General features: G+C 41.4%; 1 protein-coding gene across 1 annotated transcript in view; it reads right to left on the reverse strand.

Annotated features, from left to right (window-relative positions):
* FBXL20 (F-box and leucine rich repeat protein 20) overlaps positions 1–27,681 on the reverse strand; it is a 90,539-nt gene that overhangs the window by 46,864 nt on the left and 15,994 nt on the right. The window contains exon 2 of the mRNA XM_054993543.1: positions 11,520–11,581. Coding sequence (XP_054849518.1) covers positions 11,520–11,581 — 62 coding nt within the window. The remainder of the gene's footprint in view (positions 1–11,519; positions 11,582–27,681) is intronic.

Consider the following 27,681-nt stretch of genomic DNA (forward strand, 5'->3'; position numbering starts at 1 on the left):
ATACATTGCTTATTTTTAGATAACTTAGTGGCTATGATCGCAAACAAAGTCTCTTTTACAATCCATGGACATGATAAGCAAATGTATTTTTGTAGACAGGCACTGGGCTGGAATCATCACTAGAATATGTTCCTTTTTTCCAGCGTCCTTTCTGCTTTCATCTGAACGTTCTTTTTTATTTTTTATTTTACTTTATTTATACCCTTTATTTATTTTACTTTATTTATACCTTTCCCCCCTATGGGGACCAGAGTGGCTTACATCATTCTCATCTCCATTTTTTCTCACAACAATTCTGTAAGGTAGGAGTAGGCTGTGAATATGTGACTGTCACTAGGTCACCCAAGAAGCTTCCATGGCAGAGTGGGGAATCAAGCCTGGATCTTCTATATCACACTGACTCTCTTTTGCCATATAACTACCCTGCTGTACCCCACAAATGTAAATAATCTCAACTAGAAGCAAGAATTGGTGGTAAGTAGTAGGAAGATAAGAAGGGTCACCCATAAGAATCAGTGAGTGAAACGTGTAGTGCTGGGTCTTTGGCTCCCACTTTCAAGCCTAATCATATTATAATATCAAGCCATGTATCTAGTACCTTTTCATCCTGTTTTCCTGCAAGGAGATCAGAGTGGAATACATGGTTCTCCTCAGCTTACTTTATCTTCTTTATAAACCTGTAAGGTAGGTTAGGCCAAGAAAGTGTGACTGGCCTAAGATACCTGGCAAGCTTCATGTCAGAATGGAAATCTGAACTCAGGTTCCTCAGATTCTAGTCCAGCACTGTAATCACTAGAGCACACTGACTCTATTGTGATGCGCAATGACTCATGAAGATATTTTCTCCACAGTTCTTTCTTGACAAAGAAAAGCAGTTTTTCAGAAGGTTGCAATATGGTCATAAACTGTTTTAAGAGATTCTGCATTTGCATTAAGTTTTGATTTCATTTTAAACCAGGTGTTTTTAAAATGAATTTTTTTTGTCAACTGAGTTCTCTTAACAGTGCTGAGCTAAGAAAAATATCCTACCCCACCACTGCCTTCTTGCTATATTACAGCATTCAGTTAGCTTATACCTTAATACAGACACTTAGCACAATGTACATACAGTTGGAAATACTTTAATGTCATGCACCATCCCTAAATCCTTTCCTGCACCCTTGGTAAGACAAGACAAATGGAAGAATTGGGGTGGGGGGAGGCAGGGAGAAGGGCAAAATAATGGTTTGTACAATAACCCTACGTACAATGTCTTGAATGACTTGGAGGAAAAGATGTCTTAAGTAAGGAATAAAACCTGCAAACTGGTTCACCAAATGCCACAAATCTTTACGTTTGTTTTTCAGAGACACCCCCACAAACGTAGGTTGTCTCTAATTTTAAAAAATGAACTTCTAGCACAAACATGAGCAACATACAATCCAAGATCCATAGGCAGACAGAAATGTTCTTGAGGGGCCTTCAAAATTACTTCCCATTTCCTGTTCAGCTACTGGATTAATAAACTTCCAGCAATGGAGACTCTTGAAAACAAGCCTTTATTATTATTTTTTTCCTCAAGGGCTTTGGGTGGTGGTGACAATATACACATATCTAATCCTCAAAGGAATCCCCTCTGATATTCAGCTGATAGTGTGATGGCCCAGCACTTGTGCAGCTTGATTCACAGCCAAATGGGTTTCCCACACCCCAAACCAGCACATTCTTCTACCTACCACCCTACATTAGCAATGTAGGGTGAAGTTCACGAAGCCAAAATTTAATATTTGTTTATTATGGTTCTGGGGAAGGCTAACAAAAATGAAATTCTTAGGAACCAGTATCAGTATTTTAGAAGACAGAAACAAAAATCTTGTAAATTAAACAAGCAAGTTTCAGTGAGCGACCATTGGTTCATTTTACAACCAAACTGATGCTGTACCCAACAGCCAACATAATGTAGCACAATGTTTAAATCAAATGTCTGTCTCCATCTCGTGAAGCAGCCTTTGTCAATCTACAAGGATTGTTTAACTTTGTCTAACCTAAACTAACTGGATTGGCAGACCTGTCTTACCAGCTCCCCAAATCTCTTTCCTAACATGAGAATCCACCATTTGCACTTAAGCAGGTGATTGCTGCTGCTCACTAGTATACAGATGAACGCCACTCTAGAAGAACAGCTGACATTTAGTCAGAAATGAAGGTAAAAAACTAGTAGAACTGGCAAGCCTGCAGACAGATAAATAGGTCGGCAAGAAAAATGATAAATTGAATGTAATGGGAAATGGTATTTGGGGTAGGCTCACAAGAATCAGTTAATGTCAGAAAAATATTGTACATTTCTAAGTTTCAAACTTTAGATTGTAGAGGTAAACCCTGAGCCTGGATTTTTTAACGCCCTCATCTCATATTAAAAACAAGCAGATCAATTACAGTTCTCAGAGTCTCTATATCAAGATTTTGAAATTGACTTAGATTCTTCTATTGTGTATTAGCGTGGTGCTTTGCTAGACGGTCAAATGGTAGGGAGCAACTTGAAACCCTGTTTTTGCTTTCTGTTCCATTCAAGACCCTTTAGATTTGTCTTTAATACTCAAGTTAGAGGATGCCAGGAAACACACTGGTAGGCACTATGGAGGCTATCTGATAAAGGAACCACATATTCATCACTGCCATATTCATTAAAAGAGTAGTTGAAAAGAATTCAGTAGAATTTGCAAATTAGCTATCACCTTCTGGTTTACCAGTGATTTTCAGTGTTACATTAATGGTAGCTTTCCTTCCTTTATTTACACTACTGGAAGCAAGAACTTCTTTGCACTTTAAGCTACATCCACTCGGATGACACCAAAGACAGCTTAACATTATCTCATTTGTGCAATACCCCTATAATGCTTGGGGTCACCTTTAACAGGGGCTCCAATAGTGAACTAGTGGTCAAATTCTATCTTGAATGCAGCTTTATTAGCACATGACTTGCCCCAGGACATCCTGTAAGATCTTACTCGAGATGTAATTTTGACCAGGTTTGAGGCTGACTCTCACCATGTAATTTTATGCAGAGTTACTGCAATCTCCTCCCTCTTAGATACACACCTTAACATGGTGAGGGAGTTTGATTGTGTTTGACTGAGAGCAACATCATTAGGAGCGTAGAGTTTAAACTCAAAGGGTCACTCCAGGAGGAATGGTCAGAGTTGAGATATCAGATTTAGATGCATCCCTTTCAAGCATTAATGGTCACATCAGCAGAACAGAACTGACCATTCCAATGGTAATGGGAGCTGAGGAATTCTTGGTGAGCTACTGGGCAGCAGCAGTAGTGGAAGGCGACACTGGCGGAGGATCTCTCACAGACAATGACAGTGACACCTCAGCTAACTTTGGTTAGTACTGCGCAGAAGAAGACAATCGTAAACCACTTCTGATAATCTCTTACCTCAAAAACTATGATGAGACAATCCAAATTGAAAGAAGATATAATGCTGGAAGACAGGACCCCCAAGTTGGATGGCACTCAACTGGCTACTGAGGGAGAGCAGAGGACAAGTACGAATAGCACTGATCTTAATGATGCGACTAGATTAAAGCAGAAAGGACATCCTGATGCTGACGTGAAAAGATGAAAAGGGAACATCCAAAGCTGTGTAACACACATAACAGGAACATGGAATGTGAGAAGTATGAAGCTAGGTAAACTAGAAATTGTAAAATGAGAAATGGAACTTTTAATTATTGCAATCCTGAGTGTGAGTGAACTAGTGTGGACTGTACTGGGATACTTTCAGTCAAAAAATGACAAGTGTTTTACTGTGGAAATAAAGTCAAAGAAATGATGTTGCTCTAATAGCGAAACGAGACATAGCACAAACAGTCAAGAGTTATAATATCAAGTCTGACTGATTAATATCAACCAGACTTCCATAACTATCATTTAAGTTTATGCCCCAACTACAGATGCTGTAGAGGAAGAAATGGAAAACTTTTACACAAGTGTCCAAGAAGAGATTGATTATACATGAAACAAGATATGCTGATAATCATAGGTAACTGGAATGCAAAATAGGAGACAAAGCAGAATCAAATGTCGCTGGTAAATTTGGACTAGGATCACAAAATGAAACCGGAGAACTCATAGAATTTTGTGAAGCCAACTTGTTCCTTGCTAACACATGCTTCAGGCAATCAAATAGACGATACTATATGTGGAAATCATCAGGTGGCCAATACAGGAACCAAACAGATTACATAATGGGAAGCAGAAAATGGAGAAGCTCTATTCTCTCTGCTAAAACAAGACCAGGAGCTGACTGTGGTACAGATAATGAGTTGTTAGTATCAAAAATTAGAATAAAGCTGAAGAGAAATTCTAAAAGAATCACAGTTCCAAAATATAATCTAAATAACATTCCTTTTTTAATTTTTAAAATAATTTTAATAACATTAACAGCTATCATCAAACTAAACAACAATATACTCAAATTAAAACCAAAGATGGATAAATAACATTCCTGAAGAATTTAAAGACCATGTAAAGAACAGATTTGCATTACTAAGTATAATTGATTGTGAACTAGAAAAACTGTGGGCTGAAACCAGATGGTATCAAGGAAGAATATGTAAAGACTATTCCTGTAGCCAAAAGAAAGGAGAAACCTAGATGAAACTCTAAAATGAAACTCTTAAAATTGCTAAAGACAGACAAGAAGCAAAAGCAAAAGGTGACAGAAAAGTTATCAGAACTCTAAATGCAGCTTTTCAGCAACATGCACACAGAGACAATGAAAATCTAGTATAATTAGGTTCAAGGTTTTGTTTTTAACCTTTAAAGCCCTAAATGGACTGGGACAAGCATACCTGTGAGACAGTCTCTCCCTGTATGTACTCCGGAGAGCATTAAGATCAGCAAATAAGAACCTACTGGTGGTCCCTGGCCCCCGGGAGGCCCAGCTCGCCTTGACCAGGGCCAGGGCTTTTTCAGTCCTGGCCCTAACCTGGTGGAACTCTCTGTTGGAGGACTCCTGAGCCTGCCAAGAACTTGTATCTTTTTGGCGGGCCTGTAAGACAGAGCTGTTCCACCAGGTGTACGGTTGAGGCCAGTCTTAGATCATTTTAGGAGCCTCCGTACTGGTCTCCTGCCAGGGGGGCAACGTAATTATCTGCCTCCCTATAAATGCAGTCACCAGATTATTATAAATTGTGGCCCCACCTCACCCCTTCTGTTCTGCTTTGTTTTATACCATGATTGGGGAAATTGGAGGGGGGCCTCTATCTGAAATGCTGTTTTGTGTGTGTTTGTGGTGTTTTCTGGTTTTTAAATGTATTTATTTTTTTTTGAATTTTTTTTTATTTTTTATTACCTACATTAACTAACAATACAGAGGGAAAGAAGGGGGGCAGGGGAAGGAAAGAAAAAAAAACAGCAACATATAACAACACTACACTACAAATAATGCTTTCCCTTCATACTGCCATTATTAAAAAATTAAAACTTTGTAAGATATAGATGGAGTGGTTGACCTTGCAAAATACAGATTACAATCCAAATTAAGTCTCCCCCCCCCCCCCGGGCTTTGGACGCAGTTCTCTCTGAGCAACTGCAACCGCAGTGCTCGTTCCCTCCCCCCCCCCTTCAGACTTCAAATCCTTTTCTTCTTGCTTGGTGTCTTGCTGAAATTCTTGATTTTTGTCCTCAAAATCCCTTAGTTGATCTTCTGATATTATCTTGTAAGCTTGATCTTTGTAACTAAACCAGATACCTTCCGGAAATAGCCATTTATACTTTATTCCACGTTCTCTCAGAAGAGCTGCGAACTTTTTATACTTAAATCTTCTTTTCCGAACTAAAAATGGGACGTCCTTCAGTATCTTAACTTTATTACCCAGAAAGTCCAGATCCGCATTGTATGAGTTGTATAGGATAGTGTCTCGGATCCTCTTAGATGAAAAATCGATGATGATCTCGCTAGGCAGCTGACGCTTCGTTGCATATTTTGAAGAAGCCCGACAGACTTCCAAAATGGCGCTTTTTACCTCTCCTTTAGTTGCCCTCGCGGGTGTCGCCAATAGTTCCGAGGCCAGACCCCATAAATCCTCATTTTCCTCCTCTTTCACATTCTGGAGGCGCAAAATTGTCTGTGTTCGTTCCACTTGTAGCCCGATCAGCTGGTTCTCCACCAGCTTTAACTCTTTATTCGTTGCCCTCACAAGTGACGCATTTTCCCGAGCAGACTTCTCTGCCCCCCCGCTGCTCCCTTAATGGTTTTCACTTCGCTCTCAATTAAGCCCACCCTTTGATCTGTTTCATTCAGCTTGTCAACAAAGGGCTTTATGGCTTCGATCACCGACCTCTTCACCAAGTCCTCGAGCGACTCTCCTTTCCCCTGCAGGGCAGCCGAGATTGACTTGCCCAAAGCGGGACTCTGCTTTTTCGCTGCCATTTTAGGGGGGGGGGGACCGCCGACCAAATTCTGAAACTCAGCGAGGGGGAAGAACGAGCCTTCTTAGCTTCAGATCCCACCACTCCAGATGGAAGGAGGCCAGATTCCCTCAAAGAATCACGTTTTAATTCTTAGTTTTGTTTATGGTGTATGCGCTATGAGCTGTTAAGCTTGAATAAACTGTACTGATGGTTGTTGTGGGTTTTCTGGGCTGTACTGCCGTGGTCTTGGGATTGTAGTTCCTGACGTTTCGCCAGCAGCTGTGGCTGGCATCTTCAGAGGTGTAGCACCAAAAGACAGAGATCTCTCAGTGTCACAGTGTGGAAAAGATGTTGGCAGGTCATTTATATCTGGCTCAGGAGGGGTAGGGTTGAGCTGAGTCATCCTGTAAGAGTTTGCCAGGGTGTGGAACGCTAATGGCGGGAGGCTTCACTGTATCCTGAGGAGGTTCTTTTGCATATGGGTTGGTGCTTGATGTGCTAATCTTCTCTGCAGGGATATTGTTGGGTATAGAGTGTTTTGTTAGCCTGGTGTTTTTCAGAACTGGAAACCATGCTCTGTTCATTCTTAAGGTTTCTTCTTTCCTGTTGAAGTTTTGCTTATGCTTGTGAATTTCAATGGCTTCCCTGTGCAGTCTGACAAAGTAGTTGGAAGTGTTGTCCAGTATTTTGGTGTCCTGGAATAAGATACTGTGCCCTGTTTGAGTTAGGCTATGTTCAGCCACTGATGATTTTTCAGGTTGTCCAAGTCTGCAGTGTCTTTCATGTTCTTTTATTCTTGTCTGGATGCTATGCTTTGTGGTCCCGATGTAAACTTGTCCACAGCTGCAGGGTATACGGTATACTCCTGCAGAGGTGAGGGGTCTCTATTGTCTTTTGCTGATCGTAGCATCTGTTGTATTTTTCGGGTGGGTCTGAATACTGCTTGAAGGTTATGCTTTTTCATAAGCTTTCCCATCTGATCAGTAATTCCTTTGATATATGGCAAAAACACTTTTCCTGTAGGAGACTTTTTCCTTGGTTGTTTGATTCATCCTGGGTTTGATTGCTCTTCGGATTTCATTTCTGGAGTAGCCATTTGCCTGAAGTGCGTGGTTTAGATGATTAATTTCCTCATTGAGAAAGTGCGGCTCACATATCTATCTTGCATGTGCCAAAGTGCCAAAGTAGAATTACAGCTGAACATCAATAAGACAAAAGTAATGACTACTGAGAAATTACACAATTTAAAGGTTGACAATGAAGAAATTGTTAAAGATTTTCTATTCCTTCTCTCAATCATCAACCAAAAGGGAGATAGCAATCAAGAAAACAGAAGAAGACTTGAGACTTAGAGAAGCAGCCATGAGGGACCTAGAAAAGATCCTTAAGGATAAGGATGTCTCTTTGAGAACCAAGATAAAAACAGTCCAAACAATAGTTCAAACTATGGTATTTCCCTTTACCATATATAGATGTGAAAGTTGGACAGTGAAGAATGGTGACAGGAAGAAATTCGATACATTTGATATGTAGTGCTGGAGGAGTTTTGAGGATAGTAAAAAAGACAAATAAGTGGGTTCTAGGTCAAATGTAGCCTGAATTCTTCCTAGAAGCTAAAATGGCAAAACTAAGGCTATTGTACTTTGGTCACGTCATGAGTAGACAAGATTCTCTGGAAAAGTCAATAATGCTCGGAAAATCTGAAGGCAGTTGGAAAAAAGAAGAGATGAGATGGCTTGACTCAATAAAGGAAGTCATGTCCTCCAGTTTGCAAGATCTGAGCACGTAACACATACACACACTCCAGTCTCATCCTATTAAAATCAATTACACTATTTGTTTAATAGACAGTATCAGCTACCAGACTTAGCTTCTAATTTTGACTAAATGGAACCAATAACCTAGTTCTTAGGCAGTATATTTGCTACTTCTGTTGGCATACTTAGGGATGCTAATTTACAGCAGTGTTGTAAATCACTAAATTTCACTTACAGAAAATCTACCAGTGTCAAGCTATTAGCTTTTCCTATATTTCTAGTCCTCAAGCTTCTGGAAGTAATCTTAGTATGGTAAAACAAATGTGGGCTGGAATTGTTGGACAGGACATGAATTGGGATGCGTAGTTGGTGGTTGGCCTCCGACTGGTCAATTCCCCCCCTCGGGGGGAGGGTTATCCAGAGACAGGGGAACTCCCAGGAGAGGGGCGGGGAATCCCCCTAGGACAGCCCTATAAAGCTAAGCCTGGCAAGGTAGACAGGATGGTGTATGTGGAGGAAGAGGAGAGAGACAGGAGGACAAGAGAAAATGAGGAGAGGCAAGCAAATGAGAAAGGGACCAGAGAGTCAGCCCCAGCAGGGGAGAGAGGGTGCTGTAAACCACTCTCTTGCCCACGTCGGAGGCGTGTCTCAAGACTGACCCCAATGCGCAGGTCAACTGGGAAGGCAAGCCCCCCACCCCAGCCAGGCTCCAACGACCCATACGCAGAGTCTGAAAAAGTGGTAGTCTGTATGGGGATTGTGGTCCACCCTCAGTCCCACAGCCAGTGGGAACTGCCCAGCACTTTTGTGACCATGGACTTCACCCAGTTCGGGCAATGGTTAATCAAGAGGCAAGAGAAGCTGTTGAAGGACATGGTTGCCCAGAAGCAAGAATCCCAGACCTCCCTCATAAAGGACCTCTGCTAGGCCTGGGGTCCTCGTAGGCCTCTGGGAATGCTGGAGCTGTGAGTTCTGTTCCCCAGGCTCAGCCCATCACCCTGACTCTCCTCAGGCCCAACAAAGATGCCCCCCTCCCCCCTGGCCAGGCTCCGGCGCCCCAAACACGGAGTCTGACAGCACTCTACCACAGAAGACAGTGGAAAATGGAGCAGGGTCTTGGAGGAAGACTACAGTGAATGAGGCATGTCCATATTGGAAGAAGTGGTTCTTTAGGTATTCTGGGCAAAGATTATTTAGGGCCTTAAAAATCAACATCATCACTTTGACTTGGGGCAGAAAATAAAAAGGAAGTCAGTGAAGATGGCAAAGTAGTAGTCTCTCTCTTGCAATTGAATTTTGTATCAACTATGGTTTCCAAACAGCCTTAACAGCAGTCATACATACATATTACATACTCTGATCTGGATGCTATGAAGAAACATGTATTCATAAATCAGATCTTGTATCTTTTCAAGAAAGTACAACTTAAATTGGAAAGAGACACTCCTGTTAGCCGCCGCCGCCACCACCTGAATTTCTGTGGTAAGTGGTGAATATGCTGAGGACCTGTGAAAGTCACAATGAGGGAAATCCCAGGCCTCCACAAAAGCCTCCATCTTTGTTCTCTTTTCAGGCTTTTTCCTTTTCCCTCCCCATGCCTTTCTTCCCTTCCCTCTCACACTTCCTACTCTCTGTTTGCAGGCTCATCTCCAAAGCCACCAGTTCCCCTACTCTTTCCCCAAGCTTTTCTTCTCCCAGCATTTCTTTGCAGGCTTTTCTCCACCACTTCTCCCCTCCATCTTCCTTTTTTCAGGCTGTACTCCCCTCTCCCAATTTTCTACCTTCTGTCTTTCTTCCTAGCCTTTTCTCCACTTTGCCTCACTCACCGCTTCATGCTCCTATCTCAAGCTGCTGCTGCTGAAATTGCTTAAGCTAAATCTCAAGTCTAGTGCCTTGCTTGTTAGGCAACTCAATCCACAGTGGTTACCGTGGTCTCCTGAGATTTCTGTGATTTGAGGAAATGTCAACAACTCACTTTTATTTTTCTGCAAACCTGGGGTTCCCCCAGATCTGTAAAAAATATGTCCCCCTTTCTCTGTACATAATGGTGATTTGTTCACCCACATTTCTTGGCCATGCTCAGAATTAGATACTAGATTAAACCTACCCAGGTTATAAACCTAATTTTTAAGGAGGCATGCAGAAAACTTTTTAACCATAATGATGAATCAGTTTTTCTGACAACCCACATTAATTGTCATCTTGTCTAAATTAAGCTTCTGTTTTAAGCATGCAATCATTCACTCATCTCAGACACAGGTGCAGGACCTCCACTGATTTCCTTGGATCCAATGGGAAAGAAGACAGCTATATATGACCTGCACCCTAGATCTTCAGACATCAACCTGGGCAATTTCACATAAATATTAAATAAATAGCATGGAAAATAAAATTAAGTCTACAGAACCTCACAGGTCAAAGGGTACAATAGCAGTTTCACAGTAACACTTCTGAGACCTAGTCTCCAGAAACAAATGAAGTGATTAAAAACTGTGCTCCCCAGGCCCATGTCAGTTATGCATCCCCCAATACTACTGCTGATGGTTCTGAAAGCCTCTGAAAAGTCCAAAGCGCTCAGCATGGATACATTCCCTCATTCTACTCTTCACATAGTAATCTATCAGAGTAATCATGGGAGAGTGGTTGACTCCGCTATTACACTTTCAAATCTGGCAATCTGATTATCATGAAAGATTATTCAAGGACACAACAAAAAAGAATGTTAATATTCATTCACAGAAATCTCTCTATCCCACCCCACCCTCCTTTGGAAGGCAACACCCTTCAGCTGGTAAAAGGGGCATAAAAATAGTTTGTAGCAAACTATTGTACTGTTTTAATATGGCCACACAGAAAGGAAGAGCTGAAAAATTTGAGCTGTAATTGGCTGAAGGTGAAGCCTCTTGGGTACAAATTTGCTGTAAGCTTTTGTGCTGCCTGTTTTAACAGATCTGCTTGCTTCCAACAGGCTCTGCTTGGTTTCTTTGCAAACAGATTACAGAAATCTCCATGGCTTTCCCTAATTCAAATAAAACAAAACACCATAACACTGCACTCATGGAGTTCTCACCACTTGGGGAAGTGAAAGGTGCATGACAATACTATTTTTGGAAGAGCCCAATATGTTGTGCTTAGCCTGATGTCTAACTTTTTCCTTTTGGCACTGAAAAACAGTTATCAAATCCAACAGAACTGACTTTACTGATACATCAAGACAGCCAGAATTTGTAAAACTCTGCTTGCCAAGCTGCAGAATTTGGGATTTTTTAAAAAAAATGGCAGTCAACCAAGGCTTCCTATTCATGCTGATATTGCCTAAACTTGCACTCCAGCATTAAACGAACCAGAAGGCAGCTTACCGAAGCAACAGCTCTTTGGGGAGCTTTTTATTGATCACAGCCTCATCATTATTTGAGAACATCTGTAAGAAAAAAAGCAATAAAACACATTTAGCCTTTTGCATTTTCATTATGTATCATTATTTCTTTCAAAAGTCAGGTGAATGTGACACAAGGGAGGGTTTAACAGAAACAAATCTGATTGATGGCACTTCACAGGGGGAGAGAGATTTATGAGAACCTGAATAGGTGGCATTTAAAGACAGTTTTGTTGATTACATCTTTATTTTGAAACTTGGTTTCAGAGCATATTACAAACCACACTGTACTGTTTGGATTCTAGAGAAGTCTATCTAAATTAATAAGCATGAATTGTAAGATATTTGTTTATTTTGGTGGCTTAATAGTGGGCTACTGGCATTGGGAAGAACTTGGTGTTTTCACTCTTATTGAAGCAAATGGGTCTGCCCCAGCTAGACTAAGGATATGGAGAGTGGACTTTGGCCTTAATAGTGTTTCCTATTAGATTAGCCAAACAGATTCTTTTCCCCTCTGGGGTACAAGTATACCATGAGAGAAAACTCACTAGGACTCCATGAAGCATTTTTGCCTTCCTGGGAAATGAATAATTTGGTTCATGGTCATCTTGAAAATCTTATTCTTACTTTAGCGTGGTGCTCAGTTTTTATTAGTACCTGCCCTCTGGCTTATGGGAAGATGAAACATGGCTTGGGTCCAAGAGCTGTATTGATGGTTGCAGATGTACAAGGGCTCATTTATACTCAAGATGCATTTCAGGTTTATTTAGCTCTGTAATGTTAACCTCAAACTCAGTTCTTTTGTATTTCAAGCACATCTTTCCTAGAAACCCCTGATCAAGAAGTACCAAATATCTAACAGACAGAATGATAGTTGTTTTTTTAATTTGGGCTTCCATGATCAACATTGCTTCATACACTACAACTACATATGCCAAGTGAAGAAATTAGTGTCAGCTTTACAATTCAATAAACCAAGAGTCTCAGATTTTATTTCTTTCTTTAAAAAGCAAAATTCTAGCTCTTTCTCCTGTGTTTGAAAATGTTGTGCAGTAGCCAGCAAAATCTTGGAAATTACAGAGGGGGGTGGGAAGTTCACAGAATGCTCCTTCATACAAAAACAAATTCCTTACATATAGGGAACTAATATTTTATGGAGATGGCTAGGCTAGAACTTTCTGTGTGCATGGAACTATGACATTTGGAGAAGCATTCTGTCATGACCCAGGGCAGTCTGAAGTAGTATAGGACAGACATACGTTTGACACCTCAGGGAGAACTAGCCTAAGGTGTGGCTTGTACAAAGCCACTGTAATCAGTCAGAAACAAAGTTGGCTATTAAATAATTTGATGGGGTTGGTCATTTCCAGACATTTTTTCCAGATTGTACTCCAAAGACAGACAATTGGCAGAACCCATGAAAGTTTACTGGGTGTGTATCAACAGTCTCTCAATTTCTGCATGCTTCATCTACCCACCCTATTAACACTTATGCTTCATTAGAGATGTGTCCAAACATATTATACTTGTACAATTCACCAAGATAGGATTTCTACACTACATTCACAATTTACATTGGGGAGGATATGAAACAGAATCACGAGCAACTGACATTATGGGACAGCCCTGACAACCTGACAAAATAAATACTTATAAAAATTGCAAAAATATTCTTATTGATGGTTGTGGATTTTCCGGGCTGTATTCCGGGCTGTATTGCCGTGGTCTTGGCATTGTAGTTCCTGACGTTTCGCCAGCAGCTGTGGCTGGCATCTTCAGAGGTGTAGCAATACGGCAATACAGCCCGGAAAACCCACAACAACCATCGTTCTCCGGCTGTGAAAGCCTTCAACAATACATCAATATTCTTATTGTTATTGCATAGTTCAATTTGCCATTCAATATATATCAATACACACAATCTTCATATACAGACCTATACATAAAGTGCTAGTGCAAAGCAATGATGATACTACCTATAAACAGTTGATACTTTTAAAGTCCATTAGTATTCCTTAGGTTCACTCAAAGGATCCAAATTCAAGTATAGGTCCAAGTACATGCAGGTTGGAATTTATACCATCTAATGGGCACAGGTTCATTTGGGGGGTCCTGTTTCAGGGTCTTTTTCAAAGATGGTTATCTCACTGATGTTATTTTAAATATTCAGAAACTCCCATTCAAACTACATTTAAACAGGCATCGGTTGCTGCTCCTAAGGATGCACCCCCCTCGCCCAGGAACTTTGCAGCTTTGGGTTGGGTTGTCATCAGTATGCAGAGGATACCTATCTCTATCTGCTGATGGACAGCCAGTCTGATCTTGCTCCGGATTCCCTGGCCAAGCATCTTGAGGTAGTGACGGCATGGTTATGTCAGAATCACCTGAAAATGAATCCCCTGAAGATGGAGGTTCTGTGTCTAGGTCGTGGGGCAATTGTGCTGGGGGTCTGGCTCCCAACCCTCGATGGGGTACAACTGAAACCTTTGTTGATGGTGAGGAGACTAGGTGTGACCTTGGATGCCAAGCTTTCAATGGAGGCCCAGGTAACAACCGTTGCCAGGTCTACCTTTTTTCATCTTCGACAGGTCAGGCAACTGACGCCCTATCTCTCGCCCCAGGACCTGGCTACAGTAATCCATGCAATGGTCATCTCCACGCTAGACTACTGCAACTCAATGCTGGGCTGCCCTTGGACCTGACCCGGAAGTTACCGCTGGTCCAGAACACAGCTGAACAGGTCCTTACTGGAATGCCAATTTGAGCACACATTCATCCTGTGCTGTGCCAGCTGCACTGGCGCCCAGTGGAGTTCCGGATCCAGTTCAAGGCGTTAACCTTGATGTTTAAAGCCCTTCGCGGACTGAGACATGCATACCTGCAGGACCACCTCTCCCATTACGTCCCCTGCAGGATGTTGCACTCTACAGACATGCAAATCCTGGTGGTCCCCGGCCCAAAGGACATCTGTCTGGCCTTGACCAGGGCCAGGGCTTTTTCTGCCCTGGCCCTGGCCTGGTGGAATGCTCTCTCGCTGGAGATCCAGGCCCTGGGGGACCTGTTACAGTTCCGCAGGGCATGTAAAATGGAGATGTTCTGCCAGGCCTTTGGCTGAGGACCAGCAGGTTTCCCCCCTCTTCCACCTAAGACCACCGCTTTTTCTGGGACTGCCCTCGGCTATGTGCTATGCCCATATGTATGCCTATATACGGACTCCCGTGGAATTTTTCTTTATTTAAACTATAAACAATAACAAAAGCTATAGACAACAAACATAAGAGGATAAAAAACATTCTAAAAAGAAGACACACTAACAAAACAAGTGAAAAAAGAAAAGAAAAAGAAACCCTTAAACTAAACTACAGTTCCGATTTTCTCCACCATAAATATAGATTAGAGATGGGCACGAACAGAAAAACCCCCCGAACATGATGTTCGTTGTTCGTTGCCATTCACGAACTCATGAACAACCACGAACATAGCCCTGTTCATGAATATGTTCATGGTTGGCTGTTCATGAGGGCCAGCAGGCTCTCCTCCAGCCATCTTCCAAGTCAAGATCCCTACTGCACCACTCCCAGAAACCTGACCTGAGCAGGCACCACGAGAGGTACCAATAATAAATAATAGCTTGGCCCCATAGCCTGGTAGCAGCCCTGGAACTTGCAGGGGTAGATCCCTATCCCACCACACACAAAGAAAATTCAAGCTCCAATGCACTCTATTTATCAAAATGCCAACAGCAATTGTCTCTCTCCCTCTCCACTGTCTGAGAAGTCAGAGCTGGGAGCCCCCCTCCCCCCTGGTCTTTGCTCCCTTGTTGTAACAAATTTGGAGCTCCACACTTGAAAGGAAGACCTGCCTATCAAGATAAATTGGGCTTAGATTGAGGTTTCCAGGGCAACAGCAGGAGTTCAGACAGAGTTCAGACAATCCCCGCCTAAGTTGCCAAGGGAATTGATTGCAGGTGCCAGACTGTCTGACTTGACAAACAACAAGATGAACAGCAATGAACAAGGCTTGCACGACCACCTGTTCGTTTAGAATGGGGCCTCATGAGCAGCTTGTTCATGAACAGCGGATTGGGCTGTTCGTGGCTTTTTTTTGTTCGTATTGCTGTTCGTGCCCATCTCTAATATAGATCATTTTCAGAGTCTCACTTATTCTAACATAAGAACCCTCTTTTTCTATTGTTCATGGTTCTTAATCCTTAAATCCAGATGTCATCAAGTCCTTATTATTCATTTCATTTAAAAAGTCTATAAACGATTTCCATTCAGTCAAAAATGTAACTAATGTCTTTTCCCTAATCAGTGAAGTAAGTTTTGCCATTGACACAAACTCCAACACTTTTATCCACCATTCCTCCACTGTAGGCAATGTTGGAGTTTTCCACTTTTGTGCACAGAGTACTCTTACTGCCATAATCAATTATAAAAACAAAGTTCCAAAGCTTCTTTCCAACTGGCTGTCCATTATTCCTAACAAAAAAGTCTCTGGTTTCAACTGGATTTTAATCTTCAAAATCTTCTGAATCGATGATTGTATCTGCAACCAGAAACTCTTTGCTTTCTTACATGTCCACCACATATGATAAAATGTCCCTTCTTGTTTAGCACATTTCCAACATACATTTGAAGCATCCTTATACATTCTAGCAACTGCTTATTTAAGTAGCCCATGGATATGGCGCCTGGATATTTTAATGACTGTTTTAAGATTATTACTGATTTTATAGTTTTATGATCAATTAATTAATGAACTAATTGTATTTTATTAATGTTGTGAGCCGCCTTGAGCCCATTCGTGGGGAGGACGGGGTATAAATCAAATAAATAAATAAATAAATTTAAACCTGTAGGGGAAAAGGCAGGGTATAAATGAAGTAAAATAAAATAAACAGAATAAAAACTTTGCGGTAAGGAAAAGAGTGATATTAGTACAGAAACAGTCTCATATACTTATAAAAGGTCTAGCAGCATATTTATAAGCAAAACTGACATTATATATTCTCTGTTGACCACTATAGTTAATTATTTGGTAGCTGCAAGGCAGCCATATGTGTTAAGAGTAACCTAATCTAGATGTTCCTGGGCATGAATTACTGCACTGCATATCAATATGTTTTACTTGCTCCAGCACACTATCAAACCAGCCCCTTGTGGACACCTCCATTACTTGCTGCTGCTGCTGCTGAGGCTGAGACCTCAACACTTCAGAAAGTTGAATCATGACTTGATAGTGAATGTCTTAACATGAAGACACAAGTGCAATCTGTTTACCGTCAGTATAGGTATCTGGCGTATCCACTGAAGGAATACTTTGAGCTTAAATCTATATTATATCAACTATATAAAAATAAGCAAAAAGCCTTCTTGCAGAAATGTTGGGAATTCCTCCTCCAAGCCATAATAAATAATATGAGAAAATATGGGGCTTTGATGTCAGATTCTATGGATAAGAATGGTTATGTAAATAGTTCAATTACAGTAAATTCCTGGTATGAATATTTTTGAAGGTTTTTCAAGACAATAGAGTTAATATCGTAGAAGACCTGGATTTAAGCTTGAGTGACTGTTTAGATTGGCCTCCAGTACAGAATGTGGAAGTTGAATCCTTTATCGTGTTAATCTAGCCGGGGAAAGCCCTTGGGCCCAATGCAATCCCTCCTGAAGCCATTAAGGCACGTCCAGAGTGGTGGGCTCCCTTTTTATATATAGGAAAAAAATCTCTGTAATTAGGCTTAGTTTTGATGAATTAGTTTACCTGCCTGAGAAGGCGGTTTTTGCCTTGATTAAACAAAGACTTGTAGATATCGAGATGCAACAACTTAGAAGCCTTGCCTCTGGCAGATGTTCTCCTTTGAGGTGGGGAATCTCCTCTAGTGGTTCTGTGGCAGAGTATTTATCTTGTCTGACATCCCCTCACCTTCAGAGAGCATTTATGTTAGCTCATTTTAATGTTCTTCCTGCTGCTGTACTTTATGGGAGGTTTAAGAAAATTCCATACTCCACCAGGTTTTGTGCCTGTGATTTGAGGGATACAGAAACCATTGGATGTGTTCTTCTGTATTGCTCATCATTGAGTCTGTGGTTAAATTCCTGTGTTGTGCGTCTAAGAGGAGAGGAATGTTACAAGCGTTGGGGTAACGGATGTTCTTTTGCCTCCTTGCTGATTGTGCACATTTATGCTGTTATGCTAATAAAGGTATTTGATTTGCTCCAGCACATCAGGAAAATATATGTTATAAAACTCAACTGACTCCATTGGGCATTGGGACCATCCTGCATCTGAGGCCCAGAAAAAATTTCTTGAAGCTCCTTTATTGAGGTAAGTTTTACTGAGTTTCTTTCAACCTTCACCTTAACTAAGCTGCAAACAGCACAGTCTGAGATAGAAGATTTTTGGGAAAAAACAACAGGGGACTGAAAATGTGAGAGAAAATAAAGTCAGTAAAAACAGCAGAACCAAAGTAAAACTGAGGCAAAATGCTGCCTACAAGTGCTGTTATGCAGAGCTCGTCAAGAGTCACTGCACTAGTTGCTCAGGCAAGAAACAAGCTGCCAAAGAGGGAATCACATTAAACAAAGCTAGTGTATAACTGGCAGAAACAAAACAAATTATGCACAAGAAGAGCAATTATGCAAATATACAATATATACGAAAGCATCAGTGGCATAAATACAGAGTACAAAATTGTGTGTAAGAGGAAATATATAAGCAGAGGAGACTAAGTACTAGATGCCCCAAAGAAGGCCAAATAAGCTTATAGAAGTAACACACTCTAATCCTTGATTCTTAGGACTACCATAAGTTTATACCTGCCATAACACTTTCATCCTTGTTGGAAACCATATGTGGCTAAAAATCTAGTTTATTAAAAAAAAGAGCAGGGAACCTAAGACTACTGCAGTCAAAATTCTGGAAAAAAAATCACAGGTGTCATCCACATTTTGGGACGAGAATTAATGAAAGAAAATTGTTAGGTATCAGTCCTCTGCACAGCCAGTGCAGTATAGTGGTTAAAGTTTCAGGCTAGGATCTGGAAGACTCACATGTATGAATCCTTACTCTGTCATGGAAACATCCTGGGTAGCCTTGGGCCAGTCACATCCACTCAGCCTAACCTACCTCACAGGATTATTGTGAGATAAAATGGAGAAGAGAACAATGCAAGCCATTGTGTCCACATTGGGGAGCAAGGCAAGGGAGAGATGAAGTAGATTATAATAATAGAAAATAATAAGTAGGTAGAATTCTAAAGTACTTAGTAATAGTGAACATTTTTTTATTTATCGGAACACATTTCACATTGGGGAGTATACATGAAACAGACAAACACAAGGAAACAAGCAAATGAAATGTGGAATCCCTGTGTAAAGAACGCCCAGATTTTGTTATGTTCAGTTTCATACCAGGTTCAGCTTTGTAGTGCATAGAAGAATGAAATATTCACAGCTCTGCTTGAGCAAGGTCTGAACAGATACTGATTTGTTGGCAAACTCAGCTGAGCCTCAGCTGAGAAAGCAGTAGGGCTTTTCTCTTTTTAAAAACTCATGCAGGCCCTTATGATTAAACACATCAGTGCCAAAATCCGCAAGCAGCAAGAACTGCCAGCTTGGAAAGAGGACCTTGACCTCATAAGGCCATTCTTCTAAAGCACAAGACTGCAAAGGAGATCTGATTAGATAGGTTTCCTTGGCTTGGAGCTGAAACCACATACTTCTTTCAGCTTTGCACTGAAACATTCAGATCTACAGTTATTACCTTTAAAAAATCTGCTTTTTTAATTGAGAAAAAATATGGCTGAACTTCACCAAATTCAATCTACTTGCAACAATTCTGCAAGATTATCTAATTCTTAGAAACAAATCAAATGAAGGACAATATCTACTAAACTGAAAAGGTGTATGAATTATTCTTCTGTGTGAAAGCCAGTAATTCAGGATCTGACAATGCCAAACTAAGACTGGTGGTAGGTGAATGAGGATCACGTTCACACACCCCTTTCTCCCAGATCTCCACTGTGCAGTACTGCTCCCCTCCTATTTCAAGTAAACAACTAAATGGAATAACCACAATCGGGGGCAGAGACAGTATATAATTTATATTTAGTAAGTATTACCAACTGTGCAAAAGTGCCTAGCGTTCTCAATAAATAGTTATAAATATCTAAGAATGTTATACATATACAAATCAGAATTTCATAAATGGAGAACAATAAATAACACACCAATTATAAATACAAATGGTGTAAGCTGTCTGAAGACACAAACTGTACAAATGTAGCAGTTTCAAGATATGATCTGTTCTTTTTCTTTTAGAAGGTGTAGCCGAAAAAGGATGATTGGATGAGTCATTATTATTAATTTCTTTTCACTCTATACTTTTAAGTGGAGCCGCGAGGATGAGTGAAGGACCCCGAAAGATCCCCACTGCCCAACAAGTGACCAGCTATACTATTAAGCTTGTTTCACAATAAGTGCTTCATCAAGGGCCAGATAGATCGGTCCACCAAAGTAAATAAAAATTCCAAATAATGAAAATTCAAACACATTCTCTCTCAGCGTACCGCAGACTGACAGCCATACTGATGACATTTTGGGCACTCCCAAAGCAGTTACTCCTGTTCGGGTGAGTAGTGATCCTCATCCTGGATTATGTGCTGCAGTACTCTCCTTCAGAAGGTAGTGTTCGCTGTCATATGGGTTTAGCTTATAGTGTTTAATGAGGGAAGAAAAACATGACCATGTGGTTGCCTTGTGGATTTCTTTGACCATTGCATATTTGAAGGGCCATATTGGTGGCTGCCTTCTGATGACATGGACAGTAACACCCTTTGGGATATCTTGTTGCTTGCCTTGCACGTCTCTACAGTGCAGGTTCTGAAGTCGTTATCAATTGTTGCTGACATTTTTCTTCCGGCACTCGGAGGCATCACATTAATAAAGAAGGAATCTGATTTTTGATTGACTCTGTCCCAGACAGACACGCCCTGAGGGCCCTCCGCACACTGAAGCTGTATCATTCCCGTTCCCTGATCTGCATGGGATTGGGACAAGAGGATGGTAGACTGAATTCCTGTGAGCTGTGAACCCTGAACCTACCTTGGATAGGAAAGTGGGATCCATACAGAAGACCACTTTGTCCTCCTGAAGTATGCATAGATGAGGCTTAATTGGCAGATCGCCTAATTCCGAGGTCCTCCATGCTGATGTGATGGCTATTAGGAAAGTGATAGTCAGCTTTAGCCATTCTTAAGGGTGTGTCCCTTGGAAGCTCGAAAGGAGGCTTGGTCAAGGCCAATAGGACAACATGCAATCTCCATGTGGGGAGAATGATGGACTGTAGGTGACTTAGCAGGGTTGTTCCCCTCAAGAACTGTTGAATGTAGAGGTGCCTTGGATCACTCTAGGCTATCTGAAAGTGGTAGCATAGAGGTTAGTGTTGCTACTTGTTTCTTTGGTGTGGCTGGCTTAAAGCTCGTATCCAATCCTTCTGGAGGGAAGCCTAGGACTGCACCCAAGATGGGGTGTAGGGAGTCCACCTTCTTTCTCTTTGACCATCTGACAAGGTGTTCCAGGTGGTGTTGCCCATTGTAATAGCGGGCTTATTTTTGGAGGCTAGAAATGTGTTGATTATTTGTGGGAATATCTGGAATGGCGGGGGGGGGGAATGCATACAGCAGACCCTCTTGGTCATTGAGCCGTGAGGGAGTCAGTTGCTCTGCCTGGAGCGGTAATGCCTGGTTCAAAAACTCGGAACCTAATGGATATGATGAGCTGAAAGGGGACCAATATTGGAGTCCTGGGTGATCTGTCATCTGGGTTGCCAGGTACATTACGTGCCCTTGGGAGGTCGCTCATCGGAGCTTGCAGGTTTTGATCTGAACAGGAAGGGCCTGCGGTGCTATCTCCTGGCAGGGGATTGGTAAGCACGTCTTTTTGGGCTGCGCAGGGTCTGGCATGAGAGCCACTGCCATTTCCTGCCTTTTTCACAGCCTGCTGCAAAATGCTGCTCTCAGCCTCCAGGAAGAGGTGCGCTGCTGATTTGAGCTCTTGCTGCTGCTGTTGTGTTTTTTGGCTGCTATACATGGCTCAGTAGCGAGAAAGTTGTCAGGAGCCTGTTCCAGCCTTAGAGGCAGGACGGCTGCGGCTATTGTAGGGTTTCCTCCTCTTCATTCATAAAGTTCCCATTGGAGTCTGTGGATTCCATGGCGCCGTCAGACTCTTTGAAGAAGAGAACAGGTCCGAAGGCAATGAGGGGCAGAATAGGTCAAGTAAAGAAGGAGTAAGAGAGAGAGAAAGAGAAAGGAAAGAGGGAAAGTGAGGAATCAGAATGCAAAAAGAAGCTAGAATTCCTGAAGAGTGGCAGAGTACTCTGCTAATACAACTGCTCTCCCTGGAGGCAGGAAAGAACTGGAAGAAGGGGTGTTCCAACTGCCAACAGGAAAGAGGAAGAAAAATGAACTTCCTGCCTCCTTGATTGGACGAAGGGAAACACCCAAGATGTCCTCCACTTCAGAGGGAGAACTGGAGCATGTGAAAAGAGGAAGGAATGTACAAGCTTGAAAACTTGTTCACTTATCACCATAACCCAGTTTGTCTTTAAAAAATGAACTATATCTATTGGAGCAAAAGGGATGAATAGGGGGAAAAAACCCAAACAAACCAGCAGCAAAGAGATTTCAGTTTCAAATAAGCACGTTATACTAGAAAACCCAAAGTGGATCCTGAGTACATGGTAAGATAAATGAGGGGCATATTTTGGTAAGTGCTTTCTATAAGCTTTCAACAATTTACCAGCTAGGAGGTCAAAAAGCACAGCAATAAGACTTCCAATATACTTCTAAATTCTGCTTCCATTAGTTGTATTTAAAAACCCACCATTCCTCTGGGATAAGCTGTATATAGGATGTTGTTCACTGCTAATTTATAAATAATAAATACAGTTCAGACCAGGTGAACTTCCCTTGGAAGTTCCTGGCTATCCAGGGACTTCCTCCCATCTTCTTTCTTGCAGCTTTATAATCTGTATTAAATCGCTCTAGGAAACAGCTGTTTGCAGCCTATGCAGTAGTCTCAGATGAGATCTTTCATTAGAAACTTCCCTCCTTTGTTGTTTGCTCCAAGCACCAGCATCAGCAGGGCTCAAGGAATAGAAAACAGAAGGTTGATTACACATACATCCATCGGCTCCTTGGAATCATGGCATAACATCCACAGCAATCTCAATGAGGTTGGAAAATACTGGCAGAGGAGGGAGTCAAAGGAGCAACTTGGTGCTCCTGAACGACTGCCTTGCTTGCTCCATGTTGTTCATTCTGTGCAACCAACTTCACATCAACGTAGTGCAGTGGATATAGAACTAATTTGGCTGGGAAGATCTGCCGCAACACTCACTGGGTGGGTGACTGTGGGTAAGTCACAATCTCCTGCCTCACAAGGTTGTTGTAATGATAAAGGGGTAGCTTTGTAAACCACCCAGAACTCCTGAAAAAGACAGGATTAATAAACACTATAATTCTTAAAAACAGAACACTGGAACGTATTCTAGTACTCTGCCTCTTATCCTGCCAAATCACAACATGCAGAAAGGAGCAGGCTCAGGCAGCAGTCAGATAATTCTTTCATAGACCCTACCAACCTTAAGTACTTTTGATTACAGTATGTGAAGGCCACTGCTGAAGGAGGTTGCTTCATACCCTAATCTGTGACAAACCAAAGGCAAACGCCAAGTGCAATAGATCAGCTATCCCAACAACAGCACTTGCTGCTATGAATAACACACAGTTACTGTAATATTATCAAAAATCTTTAAAGTGCTCAGTGCCAAAGTGTACTTTACACAATAATTTACAAGAATTCCGAAACCAAATAAGCATAAATAACAAGGACGACAACGTCCCTTAAAGGTAGTCCCTGGCAGCTTACAGAGTCCTTCAATTAGCGTGTATTCTTGCTTGAAGAGCTCAAGGCTCCCTGGAGGTTCATAAACAGTTAATCCCAAATGTAGGTACAATTGAAGAAGGTACAATAGAACAAGGGAGCCCGACGTGCATTGAGAGGGTTCCCAAGCCGCAAACTTCAGGTAAGTATGGCGTAGTAGCCAAGAAGAAATTGACTAATGATGTTTTATTCTTTTCGTCTCCAAATGCAGGTGGAAGTCAAGAAGGAGAAGAGAGGGGAAGACCCCAAAGGGGGTTCCCCCTGGCCCTACAAGCTGCCGGCTTGTTCTTTCAGCTTGTTTCACGACATATCCACTTCATCAGGGGCCACACTTGTACCACCAAAACAGTCATTAAGTTCCAAAATAGGATAAAAAATATTCATGTGCAAGAATTCAACGCACTACGGGGACGGTCACGTAGTGCGTTGAATTCTTGCACATGAATATTTTTTATCCTATTTTGGAACTTAATGACTGTTTTGGTGGTACAAGTGTGGCCCCTGATGAAGTGGATATGTCGTGAAACAAGCTGAAAGAACAAGCCGGCAGCTTGTAGGGCCAGGGGAACCCCCTTTGGGGTCTTCCCCTCTCTTCTCCTTCTTGACTTCCACCTGCATTTGGAGACGAAAAGAATAAAACATCATTAGTCAATTTCTTCTTGGCTACTATGCCATACTTACCTGAAGTTTGCGGCTTGGGAACCCTCTCGATGCACGTTGGGCTCCCTTGTTCTATTGTACCTTCTTCAATTGTACCTACATTTGGGATTAACTGTTTATGAACCTCCAGGGAGCCTTGAGCTCTTCAAGCAAGAATACACGCTAATTGAAGGACTCTGTAAGCTGCCAGGGACTACCTTTAAGGGATGTTGTCGTCCTTGTTATTTATGCTTATTTGGTTTTGGAATTCTTGTAAATTATTGTGTAAAGTACACTTTGGCACTGAGCACTTTAAAAGATTTTTGATAATATTACAGTAACTGTGTGTTATTCATAGCAGCAAGTGCTGTTGTTGGGATAGCTCATACCCTAATCTGGCTTCTTTAATAAAGACAAGAATAATAATGATGGATGCTCCCTCTCAGATCTTAATAGGCAGAGAGGAATATAGCTTGGAATTAAATTAACAGCAGTAGCCTCTTGTTTCATGCCAGCTCTCAATTTCTATTAATATATGTTTCGAGGGTTGAAAAACGTTCACAGTAAACTACAGATTTTAGAAACAACATAAGGGTCGGGTAAATTCAATTTATCCACCCATTACAAGTTTGGTATGCAAAATCTGAGAGGCAAGGAGAAGAGTAACATATGGGAGTGGGAAGCTCTTTTAAGCACTAAACTTTCTTTACTAGTGTTAAGAATGATAAAATATGTGTGCCACAGAGCACAAAAGAACAATTAGGAAATCTTATTGTCCTTTCAAATATCATTTGTTGCTGTGGCTTTAATTAAGCCTGACCCCTGCTGCGAACCAGAATATAAACTGCTATTCATAGAGTTTTGAAGCACAGGTCTAAATGTTTCTTTATTTACTTGGATATGACAAAAGGAGGTTGACTCCTGAAAGCTTATACCCTGGAATATCTTGTTGGTTTTAAGGTGTTAATAGATTCTAATCTTGTTCCCCTCCTGCAGATCCAAATAGCTACTCACCAGAAACTTTGTTTTCTGAGAAGTTATTTGTTTTCAGAGAATGATTAGCAGCAAAACTTCCAATTTCCCTGTGTTGGATGAAATGGAACACACAGAAACACAACATGACAGACATGACACCTTTCAAACTTCTTCCCCCACTTCAAGAAGATCTTTGCACTGCTACCTGAATTGTCATGTTGGTAAAGCCAGTAATACAACCAAGTTACGAGAGATCATTTTGGTAAGGCTTGCTAGATGCTCTATTAACAGCAAAGTCTTTGAATGTCTCCAATACCATTTTACTGAGTGTTGCTGGCATTCGCTTAACTACGTAAGAGAATGTAAAATTGAAAAGGAGGCAGGAGTAATAAAAAACACATTTACTGCTTTATCTTCGTTAACAAAGCAGAACGAAGACCTGAACATAATCAACTACTGTACCATGGAAAAGAATCCTACAGCATGATCAGGGTTCAAAATACATCATGATATTTTCAAAACAGTATTGAAATTTTGGCAGCGATCCTAAGCAGATCTATCTAGAAGTTCCATCTTATTCAACTGTTAAGGAAAGTGTTCTTTGGATTGCAGTCCTTGTCACCCCACAACGTTCTAGATTATGCCCCAAAACAATATGCAATGCACAGGAGTTTAGCAGCAAGAAAAATGATATGGAATGGATTGTCAGGAGACAGGAAAGACTAAGCACTGTAAAAGTGATTTTGGAAAACTAAACAGCCATGGAGACCCATCTGTAGGGAAATTAACAGGGACTTGCCCAAAGCTGCTCAGTTATTATCAGGGCAGAGCAGGGATTTGAACACAGACCCCTTTGAACATCACCCAAACATCCAAATCCAGCCCTGCATATAGCCTCTGGCCCCAGACATGCTACCACCACACAACAGGGTGACAGTCCCAGATGCCAAGCTGCAAGAAAAGGCCAAGAAGACAACCAGATATAGTCTCTGTGAACACCTGGCAGGCATCAGGGCTCATAACCAACCGAAGTTTTATAGAAAGCTAGGTGTGGCACCATGCATCAGATTTAGTTGGCAAGGAAATAAGGGGAAGACCACACAGGGAAGTCTTGCTAGAATTTGAGATGGTATACAATGGCTCTGAAGACTGCCAATAGTGATTTAAACTTAGTAGCCAAGAGCCAAGTATGATGCACCAAGCTCTCTTATGTCCAAGAAGGGGAGGGAGCACATATGTGCACAGAAGCAACCTGAAGAGGGGTATCAGTATGGAAGGAAAACCATCTCCCCTTCCTAAGGCTCCAAGAGGTCACTCCCCACACAAAGGATGAAGGGGGGCAAGGTGAGGACTGGATCTGTGTCCCCACACCAACCGTGATTCCAGTGTATGATGCACTGTTCAACTCACTGTCCTACTGTTCTGTAAGACTAAACATTACAAGCTCCAGAATTGTCTACAAAAGTAGAAGTCTTTCACTAGAGAACTGTGAAGCAGCACTCAGCATTACTACCACATTTTGGACTATATTAACTCTTTATTTAGTGTACTGACTTAAACTGACTTCTGCATTGTTAATGTGATTTGCCTGTGATCTCAGCATTTTAAGGGACTTGTGAGTTTTGTCTCACATACAAAATGGCTGTTTTTGTATTTTCAACTGGCTGGCATCTATTTTTGCTTCTTCTTCCCATCACACCAAGGACACAGTTTCATAAGTTAGCTATACCCAGTGCCTGTCAAAACCAACAAAGCATTCTACACAAGGTGCTGAGGGGGGGGGGGGAGAAGGCCTCGCAACAGCATAAAGATCCCCCACATCTTGCTTTTTAACATCCAGTCTGACACAGAGTTCTGGAGAACTCAAATGCTTGAAATACCATGTGTTGTGTTATTTTGGTCAGTCATAAGAAAATGGTACTACATAGTGTTTGTTTGGGATTTTGTTTACAGAATGTGGTTACCTATTTTTTGTCCAAACAAATGCTGCTTCCTAGGATGTCGACAAGTACCAAATGATTCCTCTAATAGTTACTAATTCAGAAACTATCATCACCAGGAAAATGCAAACTGCAGAGTTTTCCTACTTCCAGTGAATGCCGCAACAGTGGTGTGAAGACTGCTACTATTTAAGTACCAAGCATGCTGAAGTTGCTATACAAAGCTTAAGGAAAGCAGTCTCTACCCAGAAGGTATTCAATCTGTACTTCACAAAGACAGGAATAGTTAGTGTGTTTGTGCATGTCTGTGTATGTAACTGAGACAGACACAACTGCAGTGTTGATTAGACAAGAGCAGAATAACTGGCTTGTATTCTGTGGAAACTTTTTAGTGCTTCATTTTTTACTAACTGATCATTATATTGCTTTCTTTCACAGGCAAAGTACTTGGTTTCAAACACAGTAATATTGGTCAAATACAAGATCAGAAAACTTACTTTACCATGCTTACCTAAATGAGCTGACATTATGAAGTCAGAGAGCTTCAGCTGATCTTAAATATCCAACATGCAAGTATTGTCTGCTCCCCTCTGTCTTTTTTTTTTAAAAGACAAACTAGACTCAAAAGCTTTTTACTCATAAG

This window comes from Eublepharis macularius, chromosome 12 (genome assembly GCF_028583425.1).
Source record: "Eublepharis macularius isolate TG4126 chromosome 12, MPM_Emac_v1.0, whole genome shotgun sequence".
In the NCBI taxonomy this organism is placed as follows: domain Eukaryota; kingdom Metazoa; phylum Chordata; class Lepidosauria; order Squamata; family Eublepharidae; genus Eublepharis; species Eublepharis macularius.